General features: G+C 29.7%; 1 protein-coding gene across 1 annotated transcript in view; it reads left to right on the plus strand.

Annotated features, from left to right (window-relative positions):
• Positions 1–12,279, plus strand: part of LOC142332597 (protein ILRUN) — a 32,995-nt gene extending 20,716 nt beyond the window's left edge. The window contains exons 3-5 of the mRNA XM_075379120.1: positions 1,680–1,909; positions 4,857–5,017; positions 7,667–12,279. Coding sequence (XP_075235235.1) covers positions 1,680–1,909; positions 4,857–5,017; positions 7,667–7,717 — 442 coding nt within the window. The 3' untranslated portion in view covers positions 7,718–12,279. The remainder of the gene's footprint in view (positions 1–1,679; positions 1,910–4,856; positions 5,018–7,666) is intronic.
• The last annotated feature ends 6,575 nt before the right edge of the window (positions 12,280–18,854 follow it).

Raw genomic sequence — 18,854 nt, forward strand, 5'->3', positions numbered from 1 at the left:
GCTCTTGCTCAAGGTGTATACAACAAATCTAGGGGTATTAGTTTAAAAAAAAATCTAAACTTTACTGTTTAAACACAATGGAAGGAAGTGTGCCCCTGCTAATTTTCCCTTAATTTTAATACTAAACTGTTCTTAATGACGAATAGGAATTTCCTTATATTTTATCCAAATGTCTTGTTACAATGATTTTTATACTCTATCTCAAATGGATTTCATTTTCACTTTGACTTCTCAATAGTCAGTCATCTGTAGAATTCTTTTCTATGTGGTAACCTGTTAGCAAACGGTTTTGTACCTCACTGTGATTGAAATGATGTGGTTGATGTTCATGAATTGTACTCCATATCTTCGTGCAGTTTTCTTTTTTGCATAGGAGATTTTTCAGGTGCTTGTCGCTAGATGTTCTCCAAGATTTTCAAAAATTTGTCAACTGAATGTTTTTCAACATTGAGATATGGACAGATCTTTTTTGTTGGAGAGATTACCAGCTTGTCCTAAATGAAGATAAATAGCATCAAATCAGAAATCTTCTGAAGATTTTTTTTTTTTGTTAAGCCACCTTGCTCCAACAGAATTTCTCTAAGTTCTTCTATGCGTTAAATTGATATCCACACCTTCGTTGTTAAAAGTCAGCATTATTTGAAAAAACTTGGAAATTCAGTCAGTATTACCAGTTGTAAAGATTAGCTGTTTTTGTTTTCTGTATTAAAGAAAGTGAGCAGCAGTGCTGTAAAAATACAGAAGAAAAGTGTGATTGTTATACCTTAGTTTAATAAAAGTTTCTTTCCTTTGTTAGAGGTTATATTATTAGAAAGTTAGGAATAAAATAATATGTCATCATTGTCAAAATATATTTTTATATTTAAGCCTAAAAAATTACTTTTTAAATTACAGCAACTAGTATTTATTTATTTATCATTCACATTATATAGATAGTTTTTCGCATTTTTATTGATGTAAATGTCTGCCGAGGCATTTGCATTGGTGGCATCCTGACTGAAGCCTGGCTGATGACTATGAGATGTAATCAGTTAGAAAGTCTAAAGACGACATCTGGTAAAGCCCCTCAAGGCTCAGAATAGAAGAGGGTGATGTGGCGACTGGAATCACCACAAAGTGGTGGGTGTCTTCCCTTGCGGGGTTGGGATGTTACCTAATAAAATATAACTTGATTAAACTGATAGTTATTAAGACTGTTCATTCAGAAATTGAATGGATTGTGATTTTGGAATTTTGAAAAGTAAAAAAAAAGAGATTAATTTGTTTCACAGAGAAATTTAAATTTAATTTATGTTTAAAAAGGCAGACAGGCATTTTTAGATATGTTAAATGGAATTTTGTTTACCGCTTTCTGAAGTAGTGCTGTTTGTTTGTCATTCTTTGTTCGTACCTTACTTTATTAATGAGAGAAAGAAAAATGGAAGTAGTTGTATATGTAAGCATGTATTGTACTTTTGGTTTCATTTGAGTTGAAAGTCATTTTACTTTCGGCACCATTATTATGATAAATTATATTAAAATAAAGAAATATATTTTATCTTCAGTATCACGGTCCCCGTATTCACATTTTATTGACACGTAAAAATGTATGAAACAAAGACGAGGAATTATGCAAATTGTGAAATGTTTTCTACTTTTATAATTTTGCATTTTAAGTAGTGTTGTTTTGTTACCTGTAGATTCAGTAAAATTTGGACAGTACAGAATAGCGGTGATGAAAATTGGCCTATCGGTTGTTGCCTACAATTTGCCGGTGGGGATCGTATGTCGACTTGTGAAAGAATACCGGCACCGGCATTAGGTGCACATTGTACAGCTCACCTTGCAGTGGAACTTACTACACCCGATAGACCAGGAGTTTATCAAAGCAAATGGCGTATGGTTACACCTACCGGTTCATATTTTGGAGGTGCGATTAATTTCTTTTTATTATTACTTTCATATTTATTGTTTATTTGTTAATTATAATTACTGACATGTATGTAAATTAAGATACATATTGAAAGATAATTAAGATACATATCAATGAAAAATCTGATATTTAGATAAAAACTGACCGACTTCTTCTGGCGACCGATTGATTTATAGAACCTCTGAGACTAACAATTTTCATTGCATTAAAGAGGCTACAACTTTTTCCATGCTACAGAAGAACACAGTTACTTCATTTCCAGTATATAAACTTGTACTAAATGTTTACATTATTTAAAAAAATTAATTAATATTTATTTATTTATTTAATATCAGTTTGTTGGCCAATAATAATCATTATGAAGAGTGAAATTTGTAACGTATAAAAATGTCTTCTCCGGCAGGGACTCAGGTCAGAACACCAGGATGAAAGACAAGAAATATTATCGCTTTGACATGATGGTCTGCTTATTCTTATCATTTTAAGAATATCAATATATTTTTATTAGTCTGTTTTGGTTATAGCTGTCTTAAGGTGAAGCACAGTACTTTTTTTGACGATGCTCATTGTTACATAACATCTAAAAACACACGTACAATGCGTATTTAAGACTTATAAAATTACAAACATGTATAATCACATTTATCTTATAACATGCAGTCATAAAGTTAACTTTTTTTGGTAAAAAAGTTGACATCATATCATAGCACTGTCATCTTTGATTACAGGGTTTGTTTATATGCTTTTGATGTCAACTGTGTTAAATGATGCTCTATATATATATATATATATATATATATATATGTATGTACATTTATTGTATTTTCTTAATCGGATAAATTGTTTAAATTAAAAATACGGTATTGTTTTATACAATATATATTTTAATATTAAAACCTGCACTAGTTTCACTTATAATCATATACTATTTGAAGTGTACACACCACTGATCTGAGGACTAGCCATCAGTTGTGCTTTGCTGACAAATAAGCAGCTTAATATACTTTTAGTAACTTAATATGAAACTTCATTATTTGTGCACAAAATGGATCGGTTATATTTAACTATCAAATTCATAAATAAAAATATATTTGCACCATTAACAGCTCTGTTTTCATTATTGGAACTTATTGCCTTAAAAGATGTGATTAACTTTGAACTATTTTGCATTTTAGAATTTTCTATGAGCGTTGTGGATTTTTGAAACAAAATGCCAGTTTTTACCACTAATAGTGTATGACACACTATAGAAAAATCTTGTTTACAAACTGAAAATTATGAAATCTGATTAACTAGCCTCCAAAAATAAAACTATGATTTTTTTTTTTTTTTATCTACTATTTCTAACACTTAGTTTGTTTTCTCTACCCTTACTAATATCTTTTAACTTTGAAATTCTTTTGCCACCGAAGAAAATATTTTGTCATTCACTATTAAAATGATGGATTTTTAACATAAAGTTCAATCTGACCTAGTTACACTGATTCGCAAAAAGAAAAAAAAATTAAAACTTTACAAAATATAATACTCAGACTATGGAAAACTGCAACGTAACTAAGAAACTAATATACACACAATAGAAAGAAATAATAACTGCTACTGTTCAACATTATTAGTTCCACTACATCCCAGATTACTTATAGATGCATGTAACTGCATATACAATGGCAGGGTATGCTGTTGCCAACTTTGATCGGGATAGATATACACTTCCATCCATCAATCTGAAATGTGGAACTACATCAGATGAGTGATCAGATCATCTCCAAATTGATTATCCAGATATGGAATATACATTTGTGTAGTAAAAACCTGGTTAGTATTTTTTAATTCTGTTCTTTCCTTCAAGCAATTTATTATATTAGTTTCAATGAGTTTGGACCTTGTTTTATCAGGATTCGGGTCAAATGCTGACCAAACCCTGATTATGGATAATCTGAATTATAAGATTACAAATTCTAATATTACAGAATTTGTAATATCACATCTTAAAAAGACCTGATTGTTTATAATATCAAACAAAGGTCAAAACCTTGTTTGTAAATATATATATGTATGTATGGGCCTCAAAATGATTTAAAAACTTGAGTATAAGTTTCATTGAATTTGGATATACTTTTGTTGAAGATCAAAAAGAGATACTGTTTAACTTTTAATGTTTAGTAATGATTTTAATTGAAGAAATGAATTTCCAATTCAGGGTATTAGCTAAACTTGTGAATTCTGAAAATTTGCAGGAGCTGAGTTGCAATCCTGGTAATGGATGCTGTCAGAAGGAGTTTGGTATCTGATACATTTTATTTTTTATTAAATAAGGATGAACAATTACAAATGGGTTGTTACTGCTCAAAATCTGTGACCATAAAAATCTTGTACTACAACTGAATTACTGAAACTATAATTTTTACAAAAATTTCCAGCAAAAAATGTTATAGAATAAAGACAGATCAAATTATAGAAGAATGCAGTACATACCAGACGAGAGCTAACTTAAAAGGATGAATTTGAGTACCTCATTATACTCTAATCATAGAAATTGTATTAAAGTAATTGTAAAAAATTTATGTTGCTATGGCATGAATCAACTTAATTCACAATTTAGCTAATAAAGAATTGGTTGATTGTATCAGTTGCAGTTGAATTGTAAGTGCAGTAAGAAACCTGTATAAAATTCATTTTATCATTTGCCAAAAAGAAAATGGATTGTAGCTTATTTATTGTTTATTATACCTTTTACAGATTGTGTTAGCGCACATTTCTGCCTATGATAAACCGTTATAAAATTGTTTAATCGACCGTTTAATGGTATTGTGTGATATCGAGATAAGTGAGAAGAAATTGTTTTTGGTTAAAAATTCTCAAAAAATTTAATAATGCATAAAATTTATTTTTTGGCTAAAGTTGTCTTAGATTTTTGTGAATATTTATTTATGTTTATTTATAGATATAATATGGATGATAGTAACAGTTACTGAGGAAAGTACAACTAGTGAATTAACACAACAGTTGTCGCATTTGACTGCTCTCGGTTCACCTCCTTCACAGCTAGCAGATTCTTCTAGACTTAATAACCCATTTGGAATGTCCAGTCATTTACATTATCAGGTGAAATTGCATTTATATTTATAATCGCATAACTCTATTTTATCAATCTTATTGATTAAAAATAATTAGTTTTGTTTTTTTTTTCTCTGTTGAGGCACTATATATACTATATCATATCACTCTATGTTGTTTCAAAAGGAAGGGGGTTATTAGTTTTTCCTTTATGCTATCTTTACTATGACTGTCATGCAAGTTAAGTAAATGAAATACAAGATTAACTATTGGGTTACTTTCTGCGATAAATGCTGTTCACTATACAGCCTGCTCTAGAATGAATATTTTGAAGGCATCAAGAGCATATATGTTGATGTGCGACAGTATATCTGAACAGTGAAGAGTGCAATAGACAAGCAACCGCTTCTTCCCTTACTATTCGTAATAAGTCTGGATATTGATTATTCTTGATAATGGATATGCTGTTTTCAAGAGTGATTTGTAACCTGTGTTACGACTGGCGCTTAACTAATAAAAACATCAAGAGTAACTTAGAATAACTTAAAAATATCTCATTATTTTTATTTTCTCAGAAACCGATTTAGTCAAAAAGCAAAACTCGCGATACCTCGCTCTACATGTATTTTTTCTCGCTTTTCCCAATAAATAATTAGTTTCGGTAATAGTTCTGCAGATAGGTGTTTTAAGATGATTTAGGTGTATGTAGAGTTGCAGCTGTTATGTAATCATAAAATATGCATCATAATTTCTTTTCAAGTCATTTGAATAGAAGGCAATCTTGTCTTGCAGGAGCATTATATATAGGATGCGATATGTTCCTACAACGATCCTGATTTCCTGAAGCGCATGGTAACAGGTAATTGCATATTTTGGACATAGAAACCGAGTATCAATTGTTTCAATAATATGAGTTATTTTTATGAAGTGAAAAAATATCAACTTTGTGTGTGTGTGTGTCGATCTGTTCGTTATATGAATAAACAATTTAGATCCACAGTGCAAGGTGAAAAGATAAAGTTATTACGATTTGCTGATATAGTAATTCTAGCCGAGAGTAAAAAGGATTTAGAAGAAACAATGAACGGCATAGATGAAGTCCTACGCAAGAACTATCGCATGAAAATAAACAAGAACAAAACAAAAGTAATGAAATGTATTAGAAATAACAAAGATGGACCACTGAATGTGAAAATAGGAGGAGAAAAGATTATGGAGGTAGAAGAATTTTTTTATTTGGGAAGTAGAATTACTAAAGATGGACGAAGCAGGAACGATATAAAATGCCGAATAGCACAAGCTAAACGTGCCTTCAGTAAGAAATATAATTTGTTTACATCAAAAATTAATTTAAATGTCAGGAAAAGATTTTTGTAAGTGTATGTTTGGAGTTTCGCTTTATATGGAAGTGAAACTTGGACAATCGGAGTATCTGAGAAGAAAAGATTAGAAGCTTTTGAAATGTGGTGCTATAGGAGAATGTTAAAAATCAGATGGGTGGATAAAGTGACAAATGAAGAGGTATTGCGGCAAATAGATGAAGAAAGAAGCATTTTTTTAAATATAGTTAAAAGAAGAGACAGACTGATAGGCCACATACTAAGGCATCCTGGAATAGTCGCTTTAATATTGGAAGGACAGGTAGAAGGAAAAAATTGTATAGGCAGGCCACGTTTGGAATATGTAAAACAAATTGTTAGGGATGTTGGATGTAGAGGGTATACTGAAATGAAACGACTAGCACTAGATAGGGAATCTTGGAGAGCTGCATCAAACCAGTCAAATGACTGAAGACAAAAAAAAGTTTCTAAAGAAAAAATAAGATCAGATTCTTTTTCATCCTATAAGTGACAGTAGTAAAGTATGTAGTACTTATTTATTGAACTTTTTTTTTGATTTGGTTATATTCATTTTAAAAGTGTACATAAATTAATGATATTTTCACGTCATTTTAAAGTAAATAATAAAACCAGATAAGTAAATAATTAGTAATAGTATGTTTCCTACATAAAGGAGATAGTATGAAGGTTTCCTGTAGTAGTCTTATACTATCTATCCTTGTCTTCATATGGCTTTAAACCATTGCAGGTACAAGTAACACACTCACAAGTCACTTTCTCTGAGGTTATTGATGTTTATTTACAGTATTCTCTACGGTGAACAGAATGTCACCTGCATTTTCATGGACTTTACATGCTAATATGCGACAGTATATTTGGCTCTATGAAGACGGCAACAGGAAACCACTTCACTCTTCTCATTTTCCCTATTAAATCTTGACATACAATCTTATTATTTTTGAAAATTGCTTTGCCATATAACTGAAAAAAGATTATTTTATATTTTTTGAGTACTTTTGAAATCTTTTATTATTATTATTATTATTATTGTTATTATATACTTTTTTTAAGTTTATTATAATTTATATCTCGGCTTATCTTTAATTAAAGTGTGTGCTAACATGTTGGAGAGAGAGCAACAAAAGGACAAATTGTTAGACTTTTAACATATACAGTTACATCAACTTCTGATGAAAGGTATATTAAATTAATGGGGGAAGGGGTGAATTTAAAAGAAATTTTGAAATGAGAAATTTTTTCAGTTAACTTTCTGATTCATCCTTACATGATGAATTATTGTGATAAGTATTGTTCTTTAATTATTAATTTTAATATTTGTCATTTTTATGATTTATAGGACTCTGTACAACATTTGCCACCTCCAGATGGTGAAAATAAAATGTGTTGACAAGTGATGAACAAAGGAAAGTAACACCAATTATTTTAGTATAATTATAATAATGACAAAGCTGATGATAAATAATATTTTATTATTATTATTATTATTTTATTTAATAATAGTAATAATTTTATTATTCTTTTTATTTATTTTTCTTTCACTGTCAGTTTAATAATTTGTTATTCTCTTTGTAATTTTTATTGTGGGATCTTTTATTGCATGAAAAATGTTCAGTATTGATATATAGATTTTTATGAATGTGCTAATATTTTTCAATTACTACAAACAAATTGAACAGAAAGTAGCAGTAATAAAAACAAAAAAAAAACTAGTTATTTGATTGTAGTTACAATGTTTATAATTTTATTTTATTATTGTAATAATTATATTATCAGTTTTATTGTAATTTAGTGAAATGACTTTGTAATATATAGATAAAAATCTTGTACTTTAATAAGTGTAATTCCAATTTATGTAATGCAGATTTCATTATTTATATATTAAATAACTTTTATTAAAACTGTGACCTCAAAAAGGTGTTGGTTTTTTTTAACAAAATAATTTATTTAATATTTTGTTAAATATTTTTTTTTGTATTTTGTTGGAGGACCTCCTTTTGAAGTGCTCAAACCAATTGGTAGCAATAATAGCATGACCCTAGTTGATGGGAGTAGTTTGATGTTGGAAAAGTTTGTGTATGGAGAGTTTAGTCGCTAGAACTACATAGAGTGTAGCTGTATAATTGTTATTATAAGATTTTATTTAATAAATACGCTTTTTTTATTTTGTTATGATAAATAAAAACCCATAAATTCTAATTGCAGTTGTAAAGAGAAAAGTGAGTGTAATTAAATATTGAATTTAAACAACACACACACACACATACACATTTCTTTTTTATTTAGGCCTTCAGTTGTGTTCAGTAGCAAGAGATTTTACTCTACACACTATACTTCAAAAGCTGCTGGAGAAAAAAATATGTGCATGATGCAAGTTCAGGAAACCTGGAGAATGAAAAATTATATAATTTCAGCAGCTTGTGTTTTTAAAAAAGCAATAAATAATTTTATTTACATTTTTTTTTTTGGTATTAAAGATGTTCTTTGAAACGTATGGATTTATACCTCACTACTTGTTATTCTGTGTTAATGTAGAACCTGTCTCATTTCTAGGTGGAATCTTTCTTCATTACTGTAATAGATTAATATCATATGCGGACCTAAACTGTTGAAACGGTAAAGCTTTATCTAATTCTTTAAGCTCTTAACAGCACTGATTTTTTAAGGTTGTAATTCTATGTATTGCTTTGGTTTTAAAATTACTGTTTTTAAAATCTGAGCCTAAGAAAGAAGATAGTTTAAACAATAATTTTCTGGAAGAATCCCACACTTATTTTTTTTAATGTTAATTTTGTTAGCACAAAAAACGATCTAAACATGTAACAACAAACAAAAGAAGACATTTGTAACAGTAGTAGTTGTAGGTGATGCTTTGCTTTGCAAACTATCACTGTTACAAATGCGATTGAGCAAATGTTTTATACTTGATTTACTGCAAGAGTACCAAGATACATATGCTGATAAAATTCTTGCTTCTGTATGTATTCATAGTGTTCTAAATAAAAACTAAAGGAACATACGACTTTTGGAAAAAATTCAATCATATCAACAGCAAACTAAAAATAATAATTTTCCTATATATATTAATCTGTTCAACCTAAGTTCAGAATTAATAAATAAAATAAAATAGGATGACACCTACCTTATTCCATACTTCATGCAAGAGTGCTTTTGCAAGTTACTCGTATAATCAGTTGCTCTATAAAATTTTTCTTTTTTTCAAATCATTTGTATCAAAATACATATTAAAATTGAAATTAAAAATCATCCTATACTATACTTAAGATTAAAATTGTTAAAATATCCTTTTCCAAATTTAAATCAAAACAGAAATAAAACTAACATTGTGTAGTGCAGAGGAATATGATTCTCGAAAGGATTGGCTTTAGAAAAATAATATAATATCACTATTGCAGACTAATGAGCTTGTGAGAAAGGTGCTGTAAACTTCAGTTGTATTGTAACAAGCATGAAACTGTTCATAAAATAATAATAGAGCTGTAAACCTCAATTGTATTATTACAAGCATGAAACTGTTCATAAACTAACAGAAGATCTTGCCTATATTACTCTTATTTTGTCATATTTACTGTAAATATCTTAGAAGTTCTAATATTATGCAGTGTTCTGTTATTACTGTGATACGACTAAATTATTTTATAAATCTACAATAGTTTGTAGTATAACATGACCTGGGCGTTAAAAATCAGCCACCACTTCAAAATTCCCTTTCAGTTTGTAATATCAATGAATAAAATAAAATAAACTGTTTTTGTATTAAGAAATAAAATTTTTGAATTTGTTTGCTTCTATATTTTTGTAATTTATTTATTTCAAAAATACTACTTTCTTTAGCAATCTTTGTTAACTATTTTCTGCTTCTCTTGTCAATAGTAAGGCTGTTTTTTGGAGTTATTCATAAAGCTGTTTGATATATCAGCAAGTATAATACTTATTTGAAATATTTTTCTTTTTGTTTAATGTATATTGTCTTTGATATTACTGGAAATTTAATCTTTTTGACTGTGTAATTACATATAAATGAAAAATGACAAAAAAACAACATTGTGTTAAATTAATAGTGCATCTCTAAAGGACAGTTTTTATTTATTTCTCATTCATGGAATTTCATTAAAGAATTTTTAATTTATTATTTATGTAAATAAATAATTTTATTAATCATTAATTTTATGTAATAAAAAATTCTCTACTAAAGAATATTTTAGAATTAAAAAAGTACTTGTCTATTAAATAATATTTTTTTTTGTCAAAAAAATTTAGTCCATTCTTGAATTGATTCAGAGTACATGCCATTCGGATCATCAGAATAACTTTACAAGCCTGCAATTTCTCATTTTTTTAAATTTATAGAGTATATATACTATATACACAAGGCAGATAGATGTATTGTAGGATTGTCACAAGGCAGGTAGGTAGGTGTCTTCCTCTGATGGGGTCAGGATGACCACACAATACAATTATATTCTAAGAAAAATCTCAATGAAGTAAAAAAATAACAGTTTAAATGTTTCAGTTGTAAATTCTACATAATTTCTTTTTATGAATTTCTAATATTTGTAATGCATCAGTCAGAATAGATGTTCTTAAAATGCGTATCAAATCTCATTTCAGCATCAAAATGTTAATTTCTGTAGTTAATTTTCAAAACGCAAAGTATTATCAGTTTATTCATTGTTTTCCATAATTCAATACACCATCATAATTTTTTATTCTATATATAAATTTTAGGTCATTAGTGAACAGAAATCATGAAAAATGTTGCGTTCATCATTATAAACAGTAGTGGAGATAATTGACCATGTTGTAAGTAATCGGAAGGTGCAGACTTAAAATCTTTAAACCATGACAGCACACCATTTTTCTGATAAAATATCAGCAATATTTAACTTCAAACAGGAGTTTTGTGTTTTACTCTATGAAAGGTTGTAATAAATTCAGATCTAATAACATCCATTTGAATATTATATTTTTAAGAGAAACACTTGTTCATATGAAATAATTACTCACTAGTAATTAATCTACTTGATTTAAATCAAGGAAATGTGTAATATTTTTTCTCTTTTATCGAATTAAGTTTAGAAGTGTAACGGTTAGAATATTAGATCTCCTATCTGTGACAAAAATATATCTGAAGCATGCTTCATGATGAACTTTTTTATATATTTAAAATGCATTCATAGATTTCCTTCTCACAATTAATAACAGTTCCTCATTCTGTGCTGAGAAAATATTTACAATATACCTTTACTTAAAATTTGGGTAATTTATTTTCTATTTATATAAATTTCTTGTTTAAGAATACCAAAAATTTATAAAACATGATATATCTACCGCAGCTTAAAGAACAAAATAGCAGAGCTGTTTGCACAGTTTGATTCTTTCACAAAAATTTTTATAATGGCTCCAGAACTGGTATAAACAGCAGGTCCAAGATTTTAATTCCTACAGTTTGGCCAGAATGGTTGAAGAAGGAACTTTTTACTACCAAATCAACTTTTAGTAAAATACAAAAAATTAGTAGTTTATTAGTAGTTGAATAATGTGATTTAGAAATGATTTCATTTAAATGAAATGAAATGACATTATTTAAATTAAATGAAGTACATGATTATTTTATAAGTATTAGCACAAATTGTATTTTTCTATTTCTATTACTGAAATAAAATAATAAGTATCGATTTTGTTGTAATAGTATATTCTAAACAGTCTAAATTACAGGGAATTTTTTCTTTCTTTATATACTTTTATTCTGTATTACCATTAACATTGCTAGTTACAAATAATGAAGTGTGTAGTTACGTTTTTAGAAAAATGTAATTTAAGAAATTCAGTACTGTGTTTTAATTATGTACATTTAACTTTATAATTATGTTGTTTTATTTTAATCATTATTATTATGATATTTAAAAAATATAAATATTTTTACTTTTATTGTTTATTTTTATTCACCCAAATAAAATGAGATCTGTAATTGTGCTTTACATATCAACATTTATTCCCTGTTTATATTTTGTCTAGCTGTAACATATACACTATGGTAGGTTTAAGACTAATCCATACAGTTATTTTTAGTAAAGGATGTAATTTTTAAAACAAACGATAAAAGTATAATTTAACTGATTGCTTTGATTGATACTTATTTGGTAACATATCAGATATTTGTTTAATCAGATGTATCATCCTCTGTGATGTCTTCCATGCTATTCAGTGAAAAACCTATTCTTAATTTGTGACTTAACTGCAGTTGTTATATTTCATCATCAGTGAGATCAGTTAAATTAACCGTACATAAAACTTCACTGTCAACAACGTAACTTCGTTTCGACTTTACTGAGTAATAACGCATGAATACTATTGTCTTTGTATGCTTTTGGTCAGGTATACTTCTCACATTCATTTAGGGTAACATTTATATTAGATATTTTTTAATTTTTAATGTAAATATAAAAGATTCTCATTTTGGTAAAGGATATAACTTTTTTTTTATTATTGTTGAAATTGTTAATGCCAATTTTGAAGTTAAAAATGATGTATATTATTAAATTGGGGTTATGTGGTAAATTGCATACCAGTCACAATATCATAAAAGAATCTATTTTCTTTTTCATGTTTTAAGAGTTGTTGGCAACTTTTCTGTACCTTTTCTTCCTCTGATATTTGCTGATCACAGATCTTTAAAAGAGTTTATTCAAAACTAATAGAATATAATAATAAACATCTTAGTATTAAATATAGAACATTTTAATATTATATAAAAATAGACCACATATTAATGTCAAATTTTATTCTGTTTATATTCTAAATTTATGTTCGTTTTTTAAATGATGTTCTTGTGTAATTGATTATTATTTTTTTAATCTATCAAAAACCAGTCTTTCATGGCAAGATTCACCTTAACTAAGATTGATTGTCTAGCCGGGTTAAGTTTGTGTAATTTTATTACCTGATGATTGGATGATTGCGATCAAATCTCTATGTTGTGTACGCCACTTCCTTTCTTTGCAGAACTCGAATAGAAACTAGTGATCTTAGTAGAAAAGATAATAATAATTATCTTAGTAATAACAATTGCCATCAAATTACCTTACCGTAACAGGTTATAAGTGAGCATGAATTTTATTAGTAGTGCAGTTGGAAGTTTACTATTGCAGATACATATGGCACAAAGATGTACTTAAGAGGTTACAGTAGCCGCTAATGTGTAGTTGTAAAAATCTGTGTTGTAAAGATGCATTTAGGAAATTGAACTGTCACACCTCATTGAAGTTAAACTGGTAGAGGACCAATTATATTTCAACAGCTCCTTTATATTATTTACTGGCCGCAGTTTCATAAACATTTAATTAATAGTGCATCTGGCCTGATGTTTCAGCTATAACATTCTAGAGATAGATTAATCAACTAAAACTTCTGTTATGCGAGTCCCTATCGTTGCATAAGATTAAATTCTTTTATGGTATTTCAGACAAAGGAATAGTTCTTTCTGTCAATTAGTCATTGTTTTTACTTCCTATTTATGTGTAGGGGAATTAAACCTTTTACTTTGAATATGGAGTAAGCATTTAACAAATATTTCTACCAGTATTTTAAAAGAAATCATATTTGCTATTATCACACAAGATTTAATTGATGCGTGCTTTAATAATGGAGTAAATTCAGTCGTCTTTTAATGCAAATTATTATTCTCTCCATAACAAATATTCAGCCCCTAATTTATAGAATTAAGATAATTTTTTTTATTTTCCATGTATCTAAAGTACTTCTCCAGGAATTACATTGATATATTTAGAGGATTATTGAAACAGGAAACCTGAAACTCTATATATGGACTGAGTTTTCGATCAGAATACTCAACACAGATACCATCTATAAATACTTTTTTGAAATTTTAATATTGCCTTTCCAATTCCAAAAAAGAAATAAAAATGATGATGACTGGTGTCAGGTGAAAAGAATAGATAGATGAATCTGGATGGGTTCACCAATGTTTCTTTTAAGAAATATGTAGCTATATATAAGAAATTAAAAAAAAAAAATTATTTAGCAGTATAAAAGTATAATAATAATAGAATTGAAGAATAAAATCAGGAATTCCTGGAGAATGGTGAGGGATCAGACAGTTATGCTGGACAGCATTAATGAATTTTTGGAACTCTTGCCTGTTGATGGTATAACTGGCACCCTTTTGCATTCTTTAAACCAACATTTTAGGAAGATATGTATTAATGTGACATCAGATATAAATAAGGCAAGTTCTCTATTAGATAATCTTCCCGCTACCAATATTTTCTTTGAGATCTTTAAAGAAGAATATCCTGTGACTGAAGTAATATCTATTATACAATCCTTAAAGTCATCAAACACATATGGCTGGGATGAGATTCCACCTTCTGTTTTGAGATCGTATTCTTTGATAGCTACGATATTGAGGTTCTGATTAACACAGGAGTCTTTCCAGATTTATTAAAATTTACTTATATGATTAAAGTGTTCAAAAAAGGTTCAAAATCTGATTTTAATAATCGCCAAATTGCAATTCTGCATTTCTCAGCTATGTTAATATGAAAATAATAGATTGTTGCATCATACCCAGTTTAACTTCTGTAATGGTAAAAATACTGTTAAAGTGGTAAATTAATTTTTAATAAAAATTGTTGATGCTCTTGGTGTCTTCTGTGGCTTATTAAAGGCGTCTGATTGTGTAAATCATGAGCTGCTGCTCTGGAAGCTTGAGTACTATAGTGTTTGTGAAGCTACCCTTACTCTGCTTAAGCCCTATTTAAAAAACAATAGACAGTGTTCATGTCTGTTATTAAACAGTAGTAGTACCTACAAGTTTGTACCTCATGGCGTTCCTCAGGTATCTATTCTCGGGCCAATGTTATTTCTGGTTTATGTATATGACCTGCCAAACTTGACGCATCTGTCAAGGCCGATTATGTTTGCTGTTGATACCCCATAGTGGCTTTTACAAACTTAAATTATTCTAATTTAGTGAGTATACTGATCTTTAACATGAATGAACAGTTTCTGGGTAATGGCTTACTACTTAATTCCAGTACAATACAAGCAAAATAAGGTTTCATCTGAATCATGGAACAATAAACTGATACTCCATTTATGATGTCTTGAAATTTTCTAGCTGTGCTGATTTTCTGGGTCTCACAATCGATGATGCCCATACCCAGAAGGGCCAGGTTCAGTCTCCATCTAAATTAAACTCTTCATTATGTATGACAAACAGGAAAACTCTGTTGGTGATGTATTATGCATATATATAATATACCACCACCAACAGAGCTGGTGCATTCCCTTTTAAATAAAGGAATTATTCTTTGGGGAAATTCTGTTGGTAGCAAAAAAATAAAATTCGCCTGATCTGTCAACTGAAACCTAGTGATTCTTGCAAGAGTTTTTTTAGATACCTTAAGCCTGTTCATTCTTCCACCCATTTATATTTTACAGATTACACTATTTATTGACAACGCTAGCAGAACTGAAACATAACTCTGACTTCATACTAAAGACAAAGATCTCCTACCCAAAGCACAGAACATCAACTTATGAATGTGTACCAAATCATCCTGATTTAATAAGCTGCAACCACAAATTAAAATTGAAGACAATCAGAAGGGAATTAGGAAGGGGCTTTGTGGTGGACAGGTGCTATTATTCAGTAAGCGAATATCTACTAATGAGCAGTAAAATTGTCAGTCTTCATTTTCCAAATACTCAAGGAAGGATAATAAATGTAAAATGTGTTAGATCTTGCGGAAATTAACTTTATTTGTTGCTTGTCGAGTATGTTTGGAAATAATGTGTGTTTTAACTGTAATTTTGGTATTAGTTTTTTGACATATGTGATGTTATGCGAAGATGTAAAATAAAATGGAATAAATAAATAAAATTTGAAAAATAGTTATTAAGATTTCTTAAAAAAGCATAATATATAAGCAAACGTGCAAAGCAGTTAATAAAATGATTGTCTAATGATACAGCCATTTTTCAGTTTTTGTTAGCGTCCCCATGAGCCTCTGCAGCTTTTCTTCCCACTATACACTGCAGAATACTTTACACTATACACATATACTACACCGAGAACACTTCACGAATTACTACATATACATTTACTCAACTACACTACAACATCCAACATAATTTTCTCTTTCATTTACACTTGGTGGTGTTGCGACATCTTATGAAACGCAACCGTAACCTAAGGTGGAAACTATCGTGCCGATGGGTAAATGGCTCTACGTAGTGAGTCTCAAACGATGTTCTCTGGGCACCAGAGCAAACCCAGTTGTATTCAGCTCTAACTCCAGTACGCGTGCGCTCTGCTGGAATGGTCTATTATATCGCTGGTTCTCGTGGGACCAAAATTTCAGTTCCTTCAGCAAATTCTATGATGGTTGGTGGTCCATCTGAAAAAACCACCAATTTCAGTCTAGTGAAAAGGCCTCGGTCAGCTTCGTCTGATAAGGATGTTCTTACTACAGCGGACGAAGATGGTGTCAGGTGTAAGAATGTTCGCTTTGTTGTTATTCAAAATAATCAGGAAGGTGGCTTCGTTCAAAAGTTCTCACCTTTCCTGATTTCCTGGTTCTCCTAGGAACATTAAGAAATTATGTGATGGAGCAATTCTGGTGGAAACATTTAACGATGAGCATAGTCGCTCCCTATTACGTCTCGCCAATATGGGCGGCATAAACATAAGTACGACAAGCCACAAGACCCTAAATACCAGCCAAGAAGTAATTTTTTGTCGTGACCTTCTGGAAATGAATTTAAGTGAAATTGCTGATGAACTTCGTACTCAAGGTGTTGTAGAAGTGAAACGGCAGAACGGAACAGAAGAACCGACACCGTCTCTTATACTGACATTCATTCTTCCTGTTCCACCAGAGAAGATTAAAGTGGGTTACCTCTCCGTTCGGGTACGCCCATTCATACCCAACCCACGGCGATGTTTCAGATGCCAAAAGTATGGTCACACTACATCTTGCTCGAGAACAGATCTGTGCTCGATGTGCTAATGAAGGTCACAATGACACTAACTGCGAGGAAAGTGACAAATGTGCGAACTGCAGTGGTTCACATACAGCCCGCTCCCGAGATTGCCCAACCTTTAAAGAAGAAAAGGCAATTCTCAAAATCTGTACTGAGCAGAAACTATCTTTCCTGGCTGTACGCAGGGAATATAGAAAGATAGTTAGCTCAAGTAACCTCGTCAAACCAGATATATATTTCGCCACTGTTACATCAAAACAAACTCTTTCAAATGTTCATAATCAGCAGTGCAGATCCTGCAATGAACTTAAGAAACTCGTTCAGATGCTTTCTGATCAAGTTACTTCGCTTACAGTCACTATTTCAGAGCTGACAAAGGTGAATAAAAAGTCCTACGTCGCAGTAAATGAATTCAACAGTGTGATCCATACGAAAGTTTCTGCTCCGGAAGTACTACTGGTACGAGCAGAGACTATCACAGCTGGCAGTAAGCCAACTAATAAGCTCCCCGTAAAGGGAATCCATCAGCCCCATATACTGGAAGATATGGTTGACAAACCAACCCACCCAAAGGCGTCGGAGTTATTTAAAATAAAGAATACGAAAAAGAAAATCCAAATCACATACAGCTAAATTTTATATGGTTTCCTAAGTATATGTATATTTTTTTAATTTCTTTATATTTTTTTCCCTTATGAACATTATTCAGTGGAATGTAGAGGTCTTCGGTCCCGCATAGTAGATTTTTGGTAATGTAATAATTTATTTGCTAACTTGGCAGATTTAAGTGCTTTAAATTTAGAATTTAATAATGTATTTTTACAGTTAGTAAATGTTTATTTTTAGTTCTTTTTTTTTATTTATTTTTATTCTTTTGGGTGTTGCTTTTTTTACTTTATTTGAGCAGAGGGTCTTAGGTTATATTCAATTTCGCAGGGGTCCTACCAGGGTGGGTTTATTTGGTTTATTACAGCCTCTTAGAGATGCTTTAAAGTTATTTAGAAGGGAGTTTTATTTTCTTGTTTTTGGGAATTATTTGATTTATTTTTTGTTCATATTTTAGGCCTTTCTGTTTCTTTAATTTTTTGATTGATATTTCCTTTTAGTTTTAATTTTGTTGGGTTTACTTCTTATTTTTTTTTTTTTTGTTGTTCTGGGTTGGGGGTTTATTTTATTATAATTGCTGGTTGATCTTCTAATTCGGTTTATTCTTTATTGGGTTGTATACATAGAATTTCTCTAAGTATTTCTAATGAAGTTGTTTTTTTTTTGGGTTATTTTTTGTTTTATCTTATATTGTGAGTCTTTTAATTTAAATTATTTTTGTTATTTTCAGTTGGATATTTGATTTGTTTTTTTATTTTCCTTTATTTATGATTTTTCTTTCTTGTATTTTGGCTGAGACTAATCGTTCTCCATTTGATTTTTCTGAGGGTGAGTCAGAGTTAGTTTCTGGATTTAATGTTGAGTATAGATCTTTTAGATTTTCTTTATTT

Source organism: Lycorma delicatula, chromosome 11, assembly GCF_047948215.1.
Source record: "Lycorma delicatula isolate Av1 chromosome 11, ASM4794821v1, whole genome shotgun sequence".
NCBI lineage: Eukaryota > Metazoa > Arthropoda > Insecta > Hemiptera > Fulgoridae > Lycorma > Lycorma delicatula.